The sequence below is a fragment of the Stylophora pistillata genome, chromosome 2, assembly GCF_964205215.1.
Source record: "Stylophora pistillata chromosome 2, jaStyPist1.2, whole genome shotgun sequence".
Classification (NCBI taxonomy): domain Eukaryota; kingdom Metazoa; phylum Cnidaria; class Anthozoa; order Scleractinia; family Pocilloporidae; genus Stylophora; species Stylophora pistillata.
Window position 1 is genome coordinate 55,736,957 of NC_142520.1, and position 21,040 is coordinate 55,757,996.

The 21,040-nt window shown below is 38.4% G+C and overlaps 1 protein-coding gene across 6 annotated transcripts; it reads right to left on the reverse strand.

Annotated features, from left to right (window-relative positions):
• Window positions 1–1,788: 1,788 nt before the first annotated feature.
• On the reverse strand, window positions 1,789–19,429 carry LOC111318923 (uncharacterized). 6 transcript variants are annotated; one of them, XM_088748524.1, is made up of 18 exons: window positions 19,334–19,413; window positions 18,197–18,308; window positions 13,280–13,425; window positions 12,456–12,707; window positions 11,918–12,082; window positions 11,691–11,804; window positions 11,412–11,543; window positions 11,233–11,329; window positions 10,912–11,130; window positions 10,446–10,822; window positions 9,946–10,113; window positions 9,500–9,610; window positions 9,234–9,353; window positions 8,915–9,005; window positions 8,367–8,741; window positions 7,861–7,998; window positions 6,483–6,716; window positions 1,789–2,331 (listed from the first exon to the last, which is right to left on the reverse strand). In XM_088748524.1, exons 2-18 carry the CDS (start codon window positions 18,294–18,296, stop codon window positions 2,000–2,002), a joined length of 3,171 nt encoding a protein of 1,056 aa, XP_088604650.1. In that variant the 5' UTR covers window positions 18,297–18,308; window positions 19,334–19,413; the 3' UTR covers window positions 1,789–1,999. The 6 variants fall into 6 exon arrangements, with proteins under 6 accessions (XP_088604650.1, XP_088604646.1, XP_088604651.1 ...); XM_088748520.1 differs by having other exon boundaries at window positions 13,280–14,056; XM_088748525.1 differs by lacking the exon at window positions 19,334–19,413 and adding an exon at window positions 18,488–18,574.
• Window positions 19,430–21,040: the final 1,611 nt, after the last annotated feature.

Below are 21,040 nucleotides of genomic sequence, written 5' to 3' on the forward strand. Positions count from 1 at the left end.
ACACCTTCGTAGTCGAAGAGACCACGACAAGCCGTCTAGTTGCAGTGATCTGCTGGGAACTTTACTGGGCATTAGATCTCTCGTATATCTACAAATACAGGTAAATGATTGTTCCTTTTTTTTTACGCTTTGAATATCATTTAGATAAATTTGCATTCTCTGTCTCAAAACAAGAATGAAAACTCCCTAACGGACTGTCCCTAGATAAATATCGCGTGGGGAATTGTATGGTTGTATACAACGGTTCGGCCACCTTTCTGGAAACCCACTGTGAAGGAGATTACCTTATTCGGCAAAAATGAAGATGTTTCCTTGTGATCAAACATATGGGAAGACTATGACATGAAGCTCCTAAGCGTGTCACAAAAATAAGATTCAATAAAATGATTAGAATAAGTTTTACAATTCAAGAATGACGTGCACAAAGGCGTGATATCAGATTCCTAACTATCACGATAAACCTGTTTGATACTAACATTAATTTGATATCCTGATACTCAGACATTTCCGAAAGCCCATTGCTACAAGTAATTGTAGTTTCTAAGTTGGATCAAAAGCCTACGATGTGAAGACCATGAATAAATGCAAAAACTTAAGCATAAACAAAGTACCTTCAAGTAATCGTTCAATACTCGACTTTCTCGTTCAGTTGCATCACGGGCCATAATTTGTAGTAGTATTAGTTCTTTATTGAATGTGGCACCACACTTAGCTACAAGTTACTTTCCAGGAAGCCTAGAAAAAAATATTCAATAAAAAATTACAACCTACATCAAGAATTATGTACATTAAGTAAAATATTATTATAAAAAGGATATCGCAAATTTAAACATATATCTGTATACATGTGTAGTAAAACAGAGGTCAAAAAACTAAAAACTAAAAACTTAAAATTTAGGCGACGGATATCGTGAAGAAACGTTCTTGTGTCAGCCTTTGCGCGTATAGCATCTGGTAGCGCGTTCCAAGTCCTAGCAGCAAAATAACAAAATGACTTAAAACCATGCTTGGTACTGTTAACCTTAGGTAAGGAAAGCATGTTAGTGCCTCTTCAATTGCAATCAGTCCTCCTTGGTTTAACTAAGTCAGCAATAGGTCTGGGAGCCTTATTTTGAAAGCAGTTATTGACGGTTAACAACATATCTTGAATCCTACGACTCTTCAGTGTCGTATGCAAGCCGATACAATCGAGCAGGTCTTCATGTGAAATACCCTTATCTTTATATACATATCTAAGCGCACGTTGATTTAACCTTTTCATTTTCGTTGTATTCCTTTCCCCACAGTGGTGCTATATCTGGCTACAATAATCAAAGTGAGGTAAAATAAATGCGTGATAAAGTGTTTCCTTGGTTTTAAGAGGCAGGATATTTTTAAGCCTATTTAAAGCATTAACCTGACCCGCCACCTTTCGACAGATTGATGCAACATGAGCATCCAATTTCAGCTTGTCGTCCAATGTTACACCTCATAAATTTATCTCACTGGAAATAGGTATTGGCCACCCTGCGCATTCTAACTGGAAATCAGAATCAGTGTCTCCTAACTTTGATTTCTTTGGTGATCATTCCTAAAATTTTGTCACATCAATGCAAGTCTCTTTGCTAAATTGCATAAATGAAAAATTCACAGACGCCGGATGGTTAAAAAAAAATTTTCGGTGCTGCGCTAGTTACTGAAATATAGTGGGTCATGCGCGTGCATTAGTGTATCATGTGACTGTCGATTGATTCAGCGAGCGGAACGAAAAGCAATAACCACCTTAACTTCCACAACTACATACAAACATTTTGAGAGGAACTTTTTGAAACCTTTTATTACTTGAATAACTTTTTATGCTGTTTATTCCAAATCTACATTGCGTAACAAGCATTTAAAGTGATGAGGAGTCTACCCCTATAGGTCATTTTAATTTATTTTAATTTACTGAATTAGCGTTTTTTAGTTTTCCTTAATCCTGCGCGAAGTTTTTATTGACCTTCGATTCAACAGATATGCATCAAATAGTTTCGTAAAACACTTCAATATCGTCAGGCCGAAAATTGTAACTTCCTGCCAGGAATGATCGGGTGAAGGAGCTTTTGTAACTGTGGCCAGACGGTGGACTGTAGCTGTATCCAAGGTTTGAGTAAGAATCTGTGTTGGATGAGGCGTCGCTGGGAATGTAAAGATCGCCTCCTGCACCAAATGCGGGTCCAGAGTCAGAACAACTGTATATGTTGTAGTTACTGTATTGCTCTTGTTGGGTCAATTTCACTGGTCCCCAGCCTGGCTTGTTAACCAATGAGAACAAAAAGGCTGATGAACTGTACCGGTACGCACAACTGGAAGCTAATTCAGAGAGGAAAATGAAAAAGAAGTTGTGAGTCAAACTTAAGAAACTTCCAGTTTCATGTATTAGAAAAACGTTTAAAACACGTGTTGATTCGCTGCAAGGCATCTCAGTTGCTTTACGATGCTTACACTGATTGCTTTGTCGTGTAATTTTGGTATAACATAACATCAGTTACACAGGGTTTGAACTTTTAACAGTTTTAACATTCCACGTACAAAAACAGCTAACCGTGTTAAAAAAAGTTAAACACCAATTCGAAATATAAATGGCCTGTTATTTAAACAAAGCTTACACGTTGTTAAAAAAAAAAAAAAAAAAACGCGTCCTAAACAATTCTCAATGTGTGATGGATGGCCTCCCCTGGGGTAGGATGGGTGGGATTTATCGGATGGACTACTGGCATGGTTTGCATATATTCCGTTGTAGTCCTACCCTACTGCGGTAATGCAGTGAAAATGGTTAGAAACTTTTATCTGAACATTTATTTTCGAATGAAACTTATCTTTTCTCATCAAAGTGTCTCTTTGGGAAGAGAAAAGAAAAGGTATATATATTTAAGATAGCTTAATGTACATCATGCACAAATTTGCAAAGTTTCGAAAAAGGGTGTGTTTATATATTAAGAGATTGCTCTCTTATGTGTATTTATATTTAATAATTATTCGTCGAATATTCGGTGAATATTTAGTATAATTTCAGAGTTAAGCAAAGAGTTTCTGGCAATCTGATTGGTTGAGCGGTTCCTTATATGACGCTATATAAACCGCTCCACGCGGTTTATATAAAATGTTAAAATAAAATGTTAATAAATGTTACTAAACTGTTATAATTTTAGAAATTTCTCTGTTGTTATACTAAAACAATTATTCGCCTCAGTTTGGTGAATGTTGTGGAATGATCTCCTCGACTTCGTCTCGGGGATTATTCGACGATATTCACCGAGCCTGAGGCGAATAATTATTAAATATATATACATCTATTTCTTGCAAGAAATGTCGCCTGCCATACGTGGGATCTACTACTACCGACTTTAAAGTTAGATTTCGAAATCACAAATCTGCTATGCTCACAAACAAAACAACTTGTGAAGTAGCGATACACTTTAACAAAACCCCACACACCCTGGACGATTTTTCGTTCCAAGGCATTGATCAGGTACAGGCCCCTAGCGGCTCTGAAGAGATCGATAGGCTTTTAATCACAAAAGAGGCTTATTGGAGTGCTCAGTTGTTCTCTTTGGCACCCCATGGTTTGAATAAAAGAAAAAAATTTCATTCCAAAAATAGAACTTAATTTTAGAAATTTAAAAATTAATTTTCCATCTTATATTAGGCGCTACTAATTGATCGTTCAAAGGCCCTTTTCTTGGATTTTTTCGGCCCTTTAGGTGTGGATTGGACTCAGAGGCCCTGCCAAGGGATCTTATTGTGATTAGTATCATTTAAGGCCCCCCCCCAGGGATTTTTTGCTAATTTGCCCTTTCGGGCTTCAAAGGCCTTGTTTTGGATAGATCCATAGATATATCAATAACAAGTTACCAGGTTTCGAGCCAACAGAGGCGCCGCACCAGAAGGGTCCAAAAGGTGGGATCGTTCGGGGTAACCATATCGGTTCACCCCCATCCTGGCATCAGCACTGCAATGATCAGGCTCAGAAGACCGAAACAGTCAATCGCTTCTCGGCCTTTTTGCTAAATCACACGTGTCTTTTGTCGCTCCGGCTCGGTCAAAGTATATCACACGAAACTCAGTCGCGATTTATTTGAAGTTAGTTTGCCCCTTGGGCCTCTATTTTTCACTCTTGCTTTTGTTTTAATTACGGATGCCACAGCGAATGCGGATGGACTAGAGGAAATGATTGCCGAAGACAATATGCAAGAAAGTTCAACCGTTAATGGCGACTCGAACGCCTCGAGAGCTGCACGCACGTCCGATGAGTCAAATGAAATAAGAGCGCCACAACTATGTATTTCGCAAAATAATATGCCGCAAAGACCGAAGTCTGCCTTCTTTACGCCCTGCAAAACTACATCTGCCCTAGCTGTTTTCGACGCTTTCGCCAAATGTAAAGTTTCACCAACCGAAATACAATGTCTGCAACGCAAACTTAACGGTGAGGTTGTTGTTACTTTCAAGTCTATTGCTGCCAAGGAACGCTTTCTACGCCTCAATTCTCTGAACATCGACTCCAAATCTTTTGCACTTCAAGATATTGACAAACCGCTTTCCTTTCTAACTATTTATGATGCTCCTTTTTGAACTGTCCTACCTTGCTATAATTAAACGCCTGACGCCCTATTGTGAGGTTCTAAATTATCGCCGAGGAAAACACTCATACGCGCCAAACATATACAACGGTCTTCGCCATTATCGCGTTCGTATTATCAAGCCTGTTCCTAGTTTTATCTGCTTTGGAAAGTACCAGATTGTTATCAACTATAATGGCCAAACTCCAACTTGCCGAAAATACAACAGACCGGATCATTTTAGTAATGTGTGTCGAAATAAAATTTGCTTTAATTGCGAAGGTGTTGACCACGAAGCTCGTAATTGTCCACGCCCGTTATTATACTGCATATGTAAGCAGGAAGGACACCTTGGTGTCAACTGCGAATACTCCTGGATATTCCCAGTTGTACTAGGCAGCCATACTGACGAAACGCAAGAAGTAAATATTGAAGACGATTCGAAAGTTCTCCTTCCGCCGAAATCCTCAGCTGACGAAAATTCCACGCCATCACTATCCACCGAAAATCCTACGCACGAAGACAACCTCAGCGCTGATTCATTTGACGACAATCTACCGCTCGCCTCTGCTTTGCCTCCACCTATCCAACCGAATCACTCCGATCAATTTGCTGATCTTCCTCCTTTTCCACCGCCAGACGATTTTAATGAATCCGATCTCCTCTCTCAACTTAAACAGTCTTCTCAATCTGAGCTACATGGAAAACCTTCTGAACCTTCTGAACCTGAACAGCCTTCGCACAATCCCTTTAACAAGACTTCATCGGCAAAGCCAGAGAATGCAGTGGCTGTTAAACGCTTACAACGAAATCAAATTGCTTGTTTGAAAGTAAATTATTTGAATCAAGGTATTCGTACAGCTGAGAGGATTACACTCTCTAAGATCTTGCTGAAAGAGCGTAAAATTGAAATAGAGCGATAATTTGTTGGGTTTGTTCCTGATATGAATAAAGCCGTCACTTTAGAACACTTTCATATCCAAGAAAACTTCCCTGTGCTCATAGACAGATTAATTAACTTTGTGATGAAATAAGTAATGTAAGCTACACACAAAAGCCTTGTCCTGCTTATGGACAACCGCTTCGCAAATTTTATGTAATTGGAACAATCCACAGTGACCATCAATTGACAATGAAGTATGAGATACAAATGATATTTTTTCAGCTAAAATCCGTCCCGAAGGAGAATGAGAATTCAAGGCTGAAGTAATTGACCGTGGATTTGTATGATGAACTCCGTCAGCGATCATGAATTGTGGAATCGATGACTTGCTTTTACGAGATTACGCTTCGTTTAAACCAATCATCGCTTCACAGCTGTATTTCAAATTTTTAGAGACGCTAATATAATTAAGAGAATTTTATTCTATATTATCGTGTGCAAAGGATATCATGTTAGGCCACGAGTCATCATTAATATCATTCTAAATATCTCATTTACCTGATTAACGCCGTTTATTAAATTTTTAGCGTTTATATTTAGCGCCTGTAGTCATGGGCGGCGTTTATTCGACGGCGGTGCGCGTTTATTTTCAAATCATATTTCTTGACTCATTGACCCAATTGCAGTAAAACATTCGCAAATAACTCATCTGGCGGTAATTTGTTTTTCACAATTATGCAGAAATAGATGCTCGTTGAAAACGTGAACTTAAAAGGCACTCAAAAAATAACGGCATGATTAGTGTTTATTACTTCTGAGACACTGTTTTAAGACACAGTTTAGTATTCCTGATCTAATATGCCATGGATCCCATTGTACTGTTTTGTTCTGTTTTGTTTGAGTGATTGTTTTTTTGTTTGTTTGTTTGTTTTTTTTTCAAGCTAGAAACCAGATGCGCTTGTAGATTTTAATTTAAGCGAGGAGAAAAGGCAAGCAAATTCCATAGGTTATGCACTTACTCCATGATAAGCTGTTGTATCCACCAAATATGTATTTTCCCACACGGAAAATAGTCACCGTCGGCCCTTGGCCATCACACAATGAGTGGAAGGTAGTGCTGGCCCAACCATCAATTGATGCTCTCCAACAGCGCTTCCAGTAGGAGGACTGGCTCTGCACAACGGGCTTCAACCAATTGCTGAGTGTTTTAAGGTAATTGGTATCATTTGCCAGTATTGTAGAATGATCCAACCCTTAATAAAGGAGATAAGTGTTATTTTTACAATGATTTCACCTTTCTTTGTTGATTTTCAATTCACGAACTAGGTCCAAAGCGAGGGAAATGTTCAAAGTACCTAATGGAAGGGCTTGGCTCCAAGTCGTCCCGCTGATCTATTCTTAATATGGAGTGAGTCTACTCAGTAAAATCTGAAGGGCTTCTATACCTCCCGGCAGTTGCTCTTACCTAAGATTAAATACCTACGAAAGAGATTTTCGTATGGTGGAGAAAAACTATGGAACTCACTTCGCGAAGATATTTGATTGTGCGAGTCTTAGCATCATTTAAAACAGAAATTAAGGATAACTCCTTTCACATCTCTTTACATTAATACAAATATTTATTTTACATTTTAACACAATGTACTTTTTCACATTTTAAACTCCGTATCTGTAACCACACGCCCCTTTTGGATATCAGGCTAGTTTATGGGGCATACGTGTTTTAAACAAAGTGTATTGTAGTCGAACCTGTAGTAGCGGTACAGCATTCAGCGTTCACCCGAGTTTAAGAAATTGACTCTCAATTGAACCGCAGTGAATGCGTTGCTGACGGATGCCATACACTAGACGCAGATGTGACAGTAATTCTGTTCACTTTTGCGATAAGTAATGTTCGGAAAGCTTTAAGTAGGTCAAAATATCAAGAAGTAGTTTGAAATTCAGTTGTGACGGAGTATATTCGTCATGAGTATGGGTATACGTTAAAAAAATTTCATCCATCCTAAATACTTTTTTGATAACAGACTTATAGGAAAGTTTTTGGATTTAATTCTAAAACATTTTGAAGAAAACCGAAAAATGAGTACATTTCAATTAAGCTTTGCAGTAAAATGATTACAGCCTATTGTTTAGTTTTTAATTTTAATAATAATATTAATAATAATAATAATAATAATAATAATAATAAAAGATTATACCGCGCCAGTATCCTACTGTTCAAAGGCGCCTACAAAAACTTTAACATTCACTTAAGACAGCTAATATTAATTATAAAAGGCTTTTCTCAAAGTTTTTCTGAGAGGCTCTTCTTAAAGTTTCCCAATAATTTCCGGAAAAGGATAACTCATTCTTTACAAATTACAATATATTATCGTCTGATCTGTCATGATGTCTCACCTGCACTGGATAAAGAGCTGCACTGAAATCCATCTCCAAGGTATCCAGCGTTACACTTGCACTTGTACGAGCCACGTTCATTTGTACACGTGGCCAGCTTGTGACAGTAATTTAGCTCATTTTCACATTCATCTAAGTCTGATAAAGGAATAAAATGAGTTTACACCCATTTAGAACGTGTAGGAGGAGATAAGAAAAAAAGTAAGCCCCAGCTTTTGGCCCATGGTTAGAAAAATTGTATTATGCTGTTACGCACGACATATACGTCTCACTTGGGAGTGTAGATAGAGACCAACGAACTCTCCTGAACGAAAAGTTGACAAAATGCCAAGGTAAAAACGCGATGGACTGACATCCTACTCAGGAGACGAAGTACCTATGTTTCTCGTCGCCTTTCGCTGAGATGTAAGCGGGGTAGGCTTCACAGGGAATGGGTCATAACCCTAAGTAATTACGTTTTACTCTAAATTATATCTTATAAGCTTTATTTGATATGTTCCACTCACCCTTCTTACAAGTAAACTGATAACAATCACTACACTGCACGTCGTTCCATTCATAGTCGTGTTTCACACCAAGTGCGTGCACACAATCTTCTTCTTTGAGGTTATTTGGCTGATTCTCGGCCCATGCTGTAAAGTTTCCATGTCCACGATCCACCCAAGTAAAGTCGCCTTCTGTTGATCTGTCATTGAAACCCAGCCAGGATTTATCGCCATTATGGCGATGTTGTATGTAAACATTTTCTTCATTGTTGTTGACATCAGCAAGAACTGAGTTTTCTTGTCTGCATTCTTTTACAGCTGTGGTCCAATTTGTACAGGTATCACTTGTGTAGTAACAGAAACCATTGAAGTAGCTCCATCCGGGAGGACAGATGTCTGGAAGTGAATATGTTATTTAATCTTGATAAATTTATTATATGTTTGCATATGACACATTTTAATTGCATGAAAGTGTAACTGTAAATGTGTATGTTTGTTTCCAGTCCTCTTAAACATGCTTCATCTCTGCTGTATCTTAAAGTTTAAAAGTATTTTGCATAATTACTCACCTGTTAGGACCGCATAACTTACTGACACGGGATCATATCTGGTCACGTACAGCTCCTTGACACAGACTCTGAATCCGGAGGCGTTGATATTCTGCAAACAATAAAAAGTTCTCTATCAACGTGAATGATGCAATTCTACATTTTTAGACTATCTCCGCACAAGAATTTGGGAAAAAACGAAAATTTAACATCTCTTTCTCCCGAGACATGGTTTTCTTCTCGGGGTTTGTTTTCTAGTAAAGCGAATAAAAAAGGGTTAATGTATTCACAAAAGTTTGGTAATCCTCGATGATCACTCAATCCAATCTGAGAAATTTACCTCAATCCACGTAGAAATGCCGTTATGAACTGGTGCCAAGTTTCCGCTTGCTGTTGTGCTGTGATTTGCTGATATTTGGACGGATGGTGTCGCATTATAACTTCGTGTAAAATGCACAAACTGTCAGTAGAATGGAGAAAAAAAGGGTACTTAGGGGAATTCTGGAATTTTTGTTTTCCTAAACAATTTTTTAAACTACGTTCATTTTCCAACATCGCAATTTTGCATGGAACATTTATTTTCCAAGAAGACTATAATATACCAACCTCGCAGTAAGCATTGTTGTCTTCATCTCTTGGTGCATTTGTGTTTGGAAAGTTTACAGAGCCATATTCAGTGAAGAGCGGCTTATGCAACTTAGCAAACGCCATCCAGGTCTGGGAAGAAGCAGGGCACAAAACAACACATTTAGTCATAATAAGTACAGAATTTCATTTTCTATGAGTTACAAATGATATGGGGTAAAAGACCTTTGAATTTCATGAAAAATTAATTGTAATGAAGCTTATTTGTTTGAGAAGTGAGTTTGGACAATTTTTCCTTACCAAACAAAAATAACACTCGTAAAGAGTCCTGGTCAGGCTTAAGCACAACTTCAGACTTACGATTATTATACGGAATCGAGCCGATGTTTCAATGAGACTGAAAAAAAGGTCTTAATGTAAAGACTTTATCGAGTAGTGATAGAATTCTGAAAGAGAATATCGCATACCACATAAATATCTTGATGGATGCCATCAAAGTTTTGAAGCTCACGCAAACAAGCCTTGAACGAGTCCTTGGATACATCTTCTGCCCAGATCAACGCAGCGTCGTGTTCCTTTCCACTTCGTTGGTGATCAGACGTCACAAGGACAACTGGTAAAGCTTTAAACTTGTCCTATACACATGCGGGGATATCATCACTTAGTGGTTTTAGTGCGTTTTTGCCTTATTTTGTAACTGTTTGATCTGAAGTGATGTTAATAAATTAATCTTAACCAATCTAATTTTCCAGTAGAGACAAGTACCAAACTAAATTCAAAGTTTAGCAAGTTACAACTTGTAATTTATTCAAGTTACAATTTTTGATTTAATCTTTTAACTTCTCCGCGAAAAAGTGTTTCTTTTTCTTCATGTTTTCAATGTCTTATTTTTTTCCGTGGAAATGGAGCTGCGTCTGTTGAATCGAAAGTATTGCTATACTGGTGAACTGGTTAAAGAATAACTTGCCTTTGGAAAGGTCACATCTGCGCAATTCGTTCCTGACCACCATTTTGTCATCTTGATTCTTCCCGTCATTCCCTTTTGGGGTGCTCCTTGGTACGCCATCCAATCAACGGTTGCGAGAGGATTGAAGTTGTTTCCATTTCGACCAGATTGCATTGCACAAACTGTAAAATTTTTATTGTTGACTTTTTCGGTCCAAGATGTGATAGCATGGTGCACTGTGTTGGAGTCATTGAGGTTCATGTGATTAAGGGTGATCTGTACATGCACTTGTTTGTTCGGATAGAAGCTGTATGGTGGGAATACGACTGTTTTGCAACTTGAGTCTGACCAATCAGGAACTCGAAGAAGCTTAACTCGACCGCGAATGATTGGAAAACCTGTAAATATTTAAAAAGCTGATGTTTGAAATCTTATTCATGTGTCTTGTTAGCAGAATAAAATTATTTCTTAAAGAAATATGGCTTACCTTCACAGCTTCCAGGATGATACAAGGTATTGTTGTCCAGTCCTTTACAGAAACTCAACTTGTACTGACATTCGTTGTCATATGTTGTTCCATTTTCGGTGCAGACTGGATCTTGATACGACGGGCAGTTGTCGTTACACACACACCGAGCATCATGGGCACTGTAGGTTTTGCAGACTCCAAATGATGGGCAAAACACGTCTAGGCAGGGATTGAGGTCTGTGAAGGCAAAGAAAAATGATAGCTGCATCTGAATAAACTAAAGTGACTAAAGTTACACAACAGAATGATCGCATACGTATTTTCAAGTTGAACACAAACCTCCAATCACAATGTAACTAACAGAGAGAGGATCGTGTTTACTTTCTGTTCCACTCAAGTCTTTAACACAAATCCTCATGGATGTAAGGCTAACTTCCTATGCAAAGGACAGAGAAGGGACAAAAGGTAAAACAACAGCAAAACGAAAAACATAAAACATAAATAGACTGCTCATTTACCTCAACCCAGGCTGATATAATGTTGTTTTTCGGTGATACGGGGCTTTTCATGGTAACTTGAGGGTTGTAAATATGATGCACAGACACAAGCACAACTGGTGAGGCATAGAAGGTTGTGTTGAACTCCACTTCCTGTAAAATAGAAGAGAGAACAATATATTTGAAAGAAAATTCTAGTTATACAGAGACCTCTCCTTTGCATACAAAAACCCTCCAAATTTCTATAGCTTGAAAAACCTCCTCGTAGTTCAGAGTCGAATCACAGTAAATTACACTCACTTGACAGAAACCATAATTGTCATCAGCTGTCGGCGAAACGATGTTTGGAAAATCTGCCTCTCCTGACAGCGTTAAATTGAAGTCAGAGCCATTTCCAACAAATGCGAACCAGTCCTGTAGTAAAAAACTTCGACGCATAAGTTGCCATAAGACAAAGTAGGAGGCCGTAGAAAGAACTAATGGTTTGCACGTCCACTCCTGGAAACTACGATAAGAATGTCTCTTACCACAATGGTGTCTTGATGTTTCCCATCGAAGGACAGAAACTCTCGGATGCACACCTCTAAACTTCCGGAATCTACATTTTCCAACCAAACATACATAGCGTCATCTGGCTTTGTGTCACGCGTGTATCTAGTTGACACAAACACGAAAGGTCTTGCAGGAAAATTCTGCGGTATTTTAAAAGCATCACTATAAATGTCTAGTCGAATAAACCTAAGTTCAAGAGGAAACTACGTGGCCACACCCACTAAAATTAACTTAGCTTCTAGCTTAATTGTCTTTTGCACGAGAAAGTAAAGGCTGAAATATATCCCTCGTATTCTCTTCCATCACCCGGGTTTGAGTTTTGGGATCCACCATCAAAATTTTAAAATGTAGACTACACACTCAATTAATTATAAAAACCTGTTAAAGATAGTAATTGATTAAAATGCTAAGATGATGATCAACAGCTAGAACATCCCGGTTCCTCTTTAGTGTTGCTTCATGGAATATCTCTAGCTTAAAGGTTTTGACCTCGAGCCTCAGCTTTACTCTAACCTGTAAGAAGGTAACTTTTTCACACTTAGCTTCCGTTGTCCATATCCCATAAAAAATAACGCTGCCAAGTGTCATTTGTGGATGATCTTGAAAAGCCAACCAATTGATGATTCCTGTTCCATTTGATCCAATGCCTGACTCACGTGCACAAACCTTAAAGCCACGTGCAGTAACAGATTGAACCCAGACAGCTGAAGGTGAATGGACACGTGAGAATTTCTCACCATGACTCAACGTCACGTGAACGTTAACCTGTAATTACAACGTTAAAGCGCCTTAGAAATAACTTTGTCGTAAGATTGATGTTCACAAACTATTGTTAAGACGACTGGTAAAAGTGAAATATATAATATTCCTTTTTATCTTTCTGTACACTCTCTTCTTTTTAGTGAGTACTTAAGATATAGCTCGACTATTCTCTACCTTATCACGGGTTTGTTTCGCCTTCTTAATAAGCTCTTGTTTAATGACTTTGTCCGAGATTAATCGTTTCTTGGAACGTTGCAATGGATCTTCCCCTTTATGATTCAGTTAATCTCCATTTTTAAAGGTTTTTTCCCTAGATTGCTTCTCTTAACTTCTGAAATCTGGCCTTGAAATTCCCGGTAAGTAATGGAAGTAGCAAAAAAAAAAGAGACTGAAGAACACGATTGAAAAAAGACGCTGAATGTTCAAAAAGGAGCAACAAAAGAAAGTCATTGGGAAGGCGTATTCTTAGACTTTGCACGGCCAAGCTCAGCTGCAACCTTCCTCACTTGTTAACATGACAGAGTTTCTTCATCCACAAGGAACGGCGTAAATCAAAATTGTAAAAAAGTACTTACTGCTCCCGATCCCTGGAATGCATTTGGGAATACAACATTTGTACAGCGGGGCAATCGACAATGAAGAGGGGGTGAACATGCACTGTTGCAGCTCCAATCCTGCATAGTTTTGGAAATATTAAGCCTGCCGGTTTGGAGTGGAATACCTATGGGTAAGGGCAAGTATCCTTGTAAGAAAATATCGAGATGGCCCGGAGGGAAAACAAACAGCACATTACGGCCACGTTGTTTTCTCGACTGGCAAAGGCATGAGATTACTACTATGTTTTCCTGCTGTAGAGGAATGCGTGACGTCATGTCACGGATTCGAGTTTTTCATCGTAAATGCTCAACTGAATATTTCGTAAGGTAAACCGCGAAGATTTTCCTTTCACAGTATTCCTAGTTATTTTTATTTGCTAGGGTATGTATGTAATTCACACAGGTAGAGAACTGACTGATTCATCCCTCCTGCTAGTGTCCGCAAGTTTTCTGCATTCACTTGTTTTGCAAATAACAGAACTATAGGTTTCCATTGAACTTCGAGGAATTTTCGCTCATTTTCACCACCACGGCCATTTGTTCTTTTTGTCGATGAGAGCGACTACACACTCGGCCTCGTTCTCGCGCTGTAATTTCGGCACCAGATTACGTAACCACGAGAACTGGGAAGTGGCCCATCAATCGACCTTATAGATTAATCCTCATTTATCAAAGATATCAGCAAAAGGTTTTTAGGATCAGTGATTTTCCAGGAGAGGTCTTGTTCCGGATCACATATTACGCCAAGACAAAGTTCTAGAAAGTATTTAATAGCAAATGTCAGTAAAAATCAGAGAAATCGCGGACTTAGCTCAAAATTCAATTTCGCTCATACTTTGTCCATTGGTAGGCTTAAGTCCCATACATAGGACAGCAATGTCCGTTTGTTGAAATTCTCACTTGTAGAGGAGAAATCTACTTGAAACGGTTTACAATAAGTGATTTGCATGTTCAGTGGAGCGCGTAGAATTAATTATCGTAATTACGAATTCGCCTCGACTACGCGCGGCGGGAAAATCAGGTCATGTGACTTATAATTTAAAAGGAACAATTTATGCTGTAATAACATTCGAAGCTAGTCATCAACGGTCATAAAAACGCAAACATCAAGATAAACATCAAGGGATCCGACTACGCAGAAACACAAATTTTGACTACGACATAACCACGGATGTAACGAGCCGTGTCTTACATTAGTACAATAAAGCCTGACAACGTTGATCCCTGGGCTAATCTTCAGAATAAGTAGCCCCTTCAACCATAGGAGCGAATCAATAAGTTCTTGAACAAAACCTTTGAAATTGTCATAATTCGTGTAGTGGCGCTGTCGAGTCAGTTCATCGTAAGTTTTAAATTAGTTTCTCACTAATCCTATTTGTCTGATGCATCTGCAATTGATTGGTAGCACATCTAACTCATCACCTTTCCTCAAGAATAAAATATGATTTTATTTTCAATTGCACCTACAGCTGCTCTGAAATAAAATCGTTGGTACCTCAAACAAACGTGTCAAAAATTCCCGCGGCACGCAATGAAATCGACTAGGAACCTCCCGAGCTATGTTCAAGACTAGGATAGCTTCAACTTTCTACCATTTTATTTCCCTATGATCTTTTGTATCTGTACAACAAGACATTCCTGAGTAATCCAGTGGTCAGTGCGCTGGACTCGGGTCCGTTGGCCCGGGTTCAAGTTCTGGCTGGGGCATGACGTTGTGTCCTTAAGGATAGACGCTTCACTCACATTGCTTCGTCTTCTCGGATAAGCCGTAGGTCCCGTCTCCTGCAGGGTTAGGGGTAGGAGACGTAAATTTCCCATGCACGAGATTACTGTGTAGTGGATGTCCTCCCCGGGGTGGGATGGGTGGGAAGGTGAGAACGTTACATGGACTGCCAAAGGCGCCTGATAAAAATGCTGACGTCCGATCTCAACCTTACCATATTGTTAAGCGCGACTGAATATATCCACATAGAAGTCTGCGCTATATAAATGTAAATATGTAATGTAATGTAAGCCAATTTTCAATATCTGCCATTTTGAAGTAATTAACACTTCACATGTATGCAGTTAAAAGTTTCCAATGTGAAGCTCTTCTAAATTGTTAAGCGAAGCAAAATCAATGGCCGGATTAAGTTAAATATGCACCAGAGCAAAATGTAGAGGTACACGTAACAGAAATGGGTCGAGAAACGTTTACAAAATCGGTCAGTACAAAACGTAGATTGCAAACTGCACACATGACTACAGCACACGTGATTTTTGTTACAAGCTACTCTGTTTCAACTGAGTATCGCTAGCATGGTGTCCTGGCGCCGAACAAGAGTGGATTTTGGATTTTTTATTGTTTTTGGTACACTTCAAGAGGGCGAAAGAACACAGAACGAAAACATGTTTTCCTGAATTTCCGTGGAAGATGATGACTTTGGATCGACGATTGCATGACAATACATTAACGAAAAAACAGTCTGGTCTGCATTTTATACCTAGTCTGCAGTCTGCGTTTTGTAGTGACCGTTTACAAAGTCTGCTGTGACTCACTTCTTGATCTCGTCTTTACGTGTTTGGCTCGTCATGAGATGTGAGTTTGTTTCGTGCTAAATTCTGCTTTCTCTTTTTCACAAGCGACCTTTGTTAAGTAAGTCGGCTTCATGTTGGCGAAGTTTCCTATCAGAGCACTTTTCAGTGTTGTGCTGGTAGAAATGAAAACACTTGACACATTGCAATAATCGAGGACCTTTCATGCGTCTTCGATCACTTGACTGATCTGTCACGCACTTGATCACCAGGTATCATCGAAGCCGTGACTGCACTTTTTTTAATGTTGGGAGAAGTAATTTTTAAAAGACCCACATATTGATTGCGTGCGAAGAATGAAACCATATTTTTCTTAAACATAGTGACCTTCTAAAGTTGAATGTTCTAGTCCCAAAGATTTGCTTTTTGCTTGACCTGCTCAGGTAGGCTACGTAATGAGCAACATATTGGCCATTATTGATAGACGTGGACACGTAGTTGGAATTTTTGGCACTTTGACTTAGAACAAAAATAAACTACCATAAAGAAACTTCCTTTCCATGTAAACCCATTTATTTTTTTACTTTTACAGTTTACCATAAAGGCCCACACTTAAACGTCAATTTCATCGTCTTTTCCATTTTCCGAACATTCTTAGAGGCGTGGCTCCTGATCTGACATTAGTGAGGTCACTTAATTTTAAAATTTTAGAAATAAATTATAGCTCTTGTAGGGAGAATTAATTGCTTGATACTATTAGCGTTTGAATAATATTCAGAAAAAAAATGAAAGTATATTTGAGAACGTCTGTCCTTAAACTGTATCTGTAATATAGTTATTGGGTTCTACTTCTCGTACCAAGCGTTTTTGGCAGTTGTTTTAGGGTACCATAGAGCTATTGAAAAACAGCCGCAGGGTGTCATCGAGAAAAAAATTCATAAAATCTTGATAACGAGAACATATCTGCTTTTCATGTCATCAATGTATCGTTCAAGACCCTAACTATAATGTTATTGCAAAGGAAAGTTCACAGATAATTATTGACTTACGCAGGCAAGCCATGAATTTCGTTTCAAACGTCGAAATTTGGCTCGAGAACACTCGATCGTTTTTATCTAATAACTCTTTAAAAAAAGATTAGAAAAACTAACCTTGTTTTGGTTACTTTGGTACAAGGGTCTATCAATATAGAAAGCATGAGCGAAATCGATTTTTTGGCTGCGTGCGCCAGTTTGATGATCATATCTGATTTTGACTGACAGTGCCTCTTAATCTCCCTGTCCCTGCTGTCACAAAATTTGATAAAATAACAAATTTTTCTTTCTATAGTTAAAAGGGGTGATTTAATGCTTTTCTGGTGACTGGACCTTTTCCGAAATGTTTTAAGAGCTGAAAATTAATTGGAAAGATCTGTATTGCAGACATTAGGAATGTCCGTTATTTTCCCAGACGATAAAAACATTCTCTTCATTTGGCTGCTTGGTTTAATTTGGGGAATTTCAAAGAAGTTTCTGGTCATGAAGCACTAACTTCCAGCGGTTTCTTAAACTACGGCCTGAATGATGTTTATACATCTTGATTAGTTGAAAAGCCCATCAAAATATTTTTCCAAATCAAGAAACTTAACCAGAGCTAGTTTGAGGACATTTTACAAAAGAGTTGTCGCGTTTTCTTGACATGTTCAAATGAACCGTATCAAGATATTCTGCAAAACAAATTTAGATGTGCAATAAAAAAAGACAAAAATACAGGGACCTTGCTCTCTCTCACTGGTCAGTAATTTTGATGTTATGACTGACACCTTGTTTAGAAATGATTTAAAGAAAACGTACGTATTTATATTGAGAGTTACGCATCTTTTTTCGAACATTTTCAATCACGGCTGTAGCTCAGCCATGACTTATGGGCACAGGTATTTGTGAAATGATTCGTTCAAACTTTAGAATTCGTCTTGTTTGAAGTTCACGTTAACTTAACTGCAGTAAGTTATGGTGAAAAGCTCTGTGTGATAATCTTCTTTCCCTTGGTGCTCTTGCGTCTTCTATCATCACCAGACAATGAAACGTTTTGCTTACCATATAGATGTAAATTAAACGTAACAAAAATTGGCAACGTTTGAATGAACATTAAGCTTCACTTATGGAAATCTTATTTCGTCTTCCTCGACGCAGCAATAATCAAATCAGTTCTTATTTCAAAGATTCTTTACTTTCTAATCAAGCAAACTTGCTATTTCGCTATAGCAGTGATTGTCATGACCAATATCAATGTATTTAATGACTTTCCTGACCCATCCGCTACGAACAATTACTGACAAGAAAAAACTTTTGTCTCTCTTCATATATTTCGAAAAAATGAGCAACTGGATTTAATTCATCTTACCAAGATCTTCTTTTTCATCTCTCTCCATGTCCATGAAAGCAGAGTTCGCAATAATGAACAGACAGATGGTAACGATAATGACACAAAAAATTAATTTCATGGTCTCTTATATCTGCAACAGAAGAGAGTGTTTGTTTTCCTAGTCAGCAACAACGATAACTTCCAGCCATAAAAACATTTTGATACTTGAATGCACTAAACCAGACCAACACGGACTTTTTCATCGGAGTTTTAGAATATTTTACATTTTTTTAAAATAGAATACCACAAAATTAATTAACCCTTTCCTACCGGCAGCAGACATGCTGTTCAACGCAGCTTTATTCTCTGTGTGAGTGTCTCATTTGAATTGGAGGGAATGAAATAGCGTCAGGTTCTATCAGATAGGAACATGGGTTTTGGAAATATGTAAGTATCAGGAATGATCAAATCAATGTTATTCAAACAGGTTTATCCTAACAGTGGTTATAAATCTGATATCACGCCTTTGTGCAACTTATTCTTGAAATGTACAACTCATACATACATACATGCATATGTTAATTGACCACTCCCCATGGGGGTTTTTCAGGGCCAATTCCCACCCAGCAACCACCCCAGCGGAGGACATCCATCACACAGTAATCTCGTGTGTGGGAAATTAACGTCTCCTACCCCTAACCCTGCAAAAGACGGGAACTCCATTTATCCGTCCCTTTCCGAGAAGACTAGAGTATCTAATCATTTCTTGATATAGAAAGGTAGCATATTCCTCTCACTTGTTTTAAGACTTTGAGTGTTGGTCCGGCCGGGCCTCGAACCCTCGACCTCCCGCACAACAGTCCAGCGCTCTATCCATTGAGCTAACAGGGAGGCAGGCGGTTAAATCATTTTAATCATGTTACTGAATCCCCTTTCTGCGTCACGCTTAAGAGCTCTGCATGTCATAGCCTCGTTGTATGTTTGATTACAAGGAAACGTTGTCGTTTTTTTATTAGGTAATCTCATTTACACTGGGTTTCCAGAAAGGCGTTGCATACGAAAGAAATATGCTCTATACGATGTTTATCAAGGGACAACCCCTATGTTTCCATTCTTGTTTCCAGGCAGAATCTAAAGTAGATTCAAAAGGTAAAAAAAAAAAAAAAAACCACACACCTGTATTTGTAGATAAAGAAGAGATCTAATGCTCAGTGAAGTTATCGACAGAACACTGCAACTAGACGGCTTGACGTGTTCTCTTCAATAATGAAGTATGTGTTCCGAAAAGGAGTGGTTTTGTGGATGGTGCTTTTTGATTGGCTGGCTAGTTTGACGTTACTATAGTAAAACTAAGTGTGCAAAGCTCACCTATTGTATGCTTTTCGATGAATTGAAATATCAAGCCATTCCGCCAAAGATACAAAGAATATTCGAGAATCCTTACGTAAAAACAGATTCGCTCTAACGAGGGGCTAATGCTCGAAATGTCAGCTTTAGAAACTCTCTACGGCTGTGCTTTCAGAGAGAACTTTTTGGCAAGCAAGGTCAACATAATAAAATGTAAAATTTGTGTTAAAAACCTCGATCGGAACCTATTGCAATCGATGATTAAAAGTCGTAATTAATCCTCCATTTATCAGAAATGTCAACAGAAGGCTTTAAGGATCACTGATTTTCCAGGAAAGCTCCGTTATAGGTCACTTATACCACTATGAGAAACTTCTCGAAAGTTTTTCAAGTTGCTGTTTTTAATTATAGATAAAATAACAATTTGTAGCGCCTTGGGTTGAAAGGGGTGAGATACTACTTATGTGTTGCGTACGGCACTTATCAGTATTCACAACGCACGATGTAATCCTATCCCGGACCACATCGACAACGGATCAGTTTCAATTATTATCTTTTACAAAAGTCTTTCCTCCCTATTTTATTTACCAACGCTTTGTAGTAACCACTTGTACCTTCGTTTAACCATCGCGGTTTTCGTTTCTTTCCTCTTTATTCATGCGTGTTTACCTTTCTTTTAGAGAACGTGGCGCCTGACAGTCTCTGCTCGCAGGGTACGGCGTCTCGTGGCAGAAAAATAGGAGAGTGATTCCAGCGTGCGTCGTGAAAGCTCTACGCAACACATTTCCAAATGCCAGGAGCCAGTATTCAGGCTTTAAGTTTGCAGAGCTAGATTTAAATTGTAAACAATCCTGGCTCTATAACAGTGATTAAATTGTGAGATCGAAATGCCCTCTCAATACTAATAAGTTCTTGACAATAAAAACACTCGCCAGCCCTTTCACCATTTTGTTTGAATTCCTCGAGGACATGTTTCTTTTTTTTTCAGTGAAACTTTCATATCTAACTTATATATGAAAAAAAAAAATGATAGTTTTGAGTGAGAGATTTTAATTTCGATGTATTTTAGCAGTTGCAAACAACATTGCTCTTAAAATTTGTCATCGCTACGTTTGGTGCTGCGAGATGTAAATGGATCTACATATCAGTCGGTGCTTGCAGTAAAACAATTAATTATCGGTTACTGGTAACAGCTGTACAATTTAATAAGAAGTTCATATATTAAAAAAATATTCTGCACCATTACGAAATGAAACAGGTGGCTATTTCTGGTTCTTTGGCTCTGTTGGGGTGAACAATTCAGTTTGTTACCCAAATCTTGTCATTGAACTACTTTCGCGAGGGAAGCCGCATGAAATCACACGGGTAATGTTGAAGAAAGCCTGACAACTCCCTGTCGTTATCTAACACGAAGAAGTTCACTCAGTGTGTGCAAAATAAAGTATGGAAACATACTAAATAAAGACATCTCTCTACATAGAAAAAGGGACAAGTTATTCCATGATATTTTTTAATGACTCACTAAACTGAGCACGG

Excerpts from the sequence above, each read along its gene's own strand:
- LOC111318923 (XM_088748522.1), bottom strand. The coding sequence starts at position 13,576 with ATGACGTCACGCATTCCTCTACAGCAGGAAAACATAGTAGTAATCTCA. Across the intron at positions 11,544-11,690 it reads ACAATTATGGTTTCTGTCAA|GAAGTGGAGTTCAACACAAC; the intron begins GTGAGTGTAATT and ends TCTATTTTACAG. Across the intron at positions 9,611-9,945 it reads TCCATCAAGATATTTATGTG|ACCTGGATGGCGTTTGCTAA; the intron begins GTATGCGATATT and ends GCTTCTTCCCAG.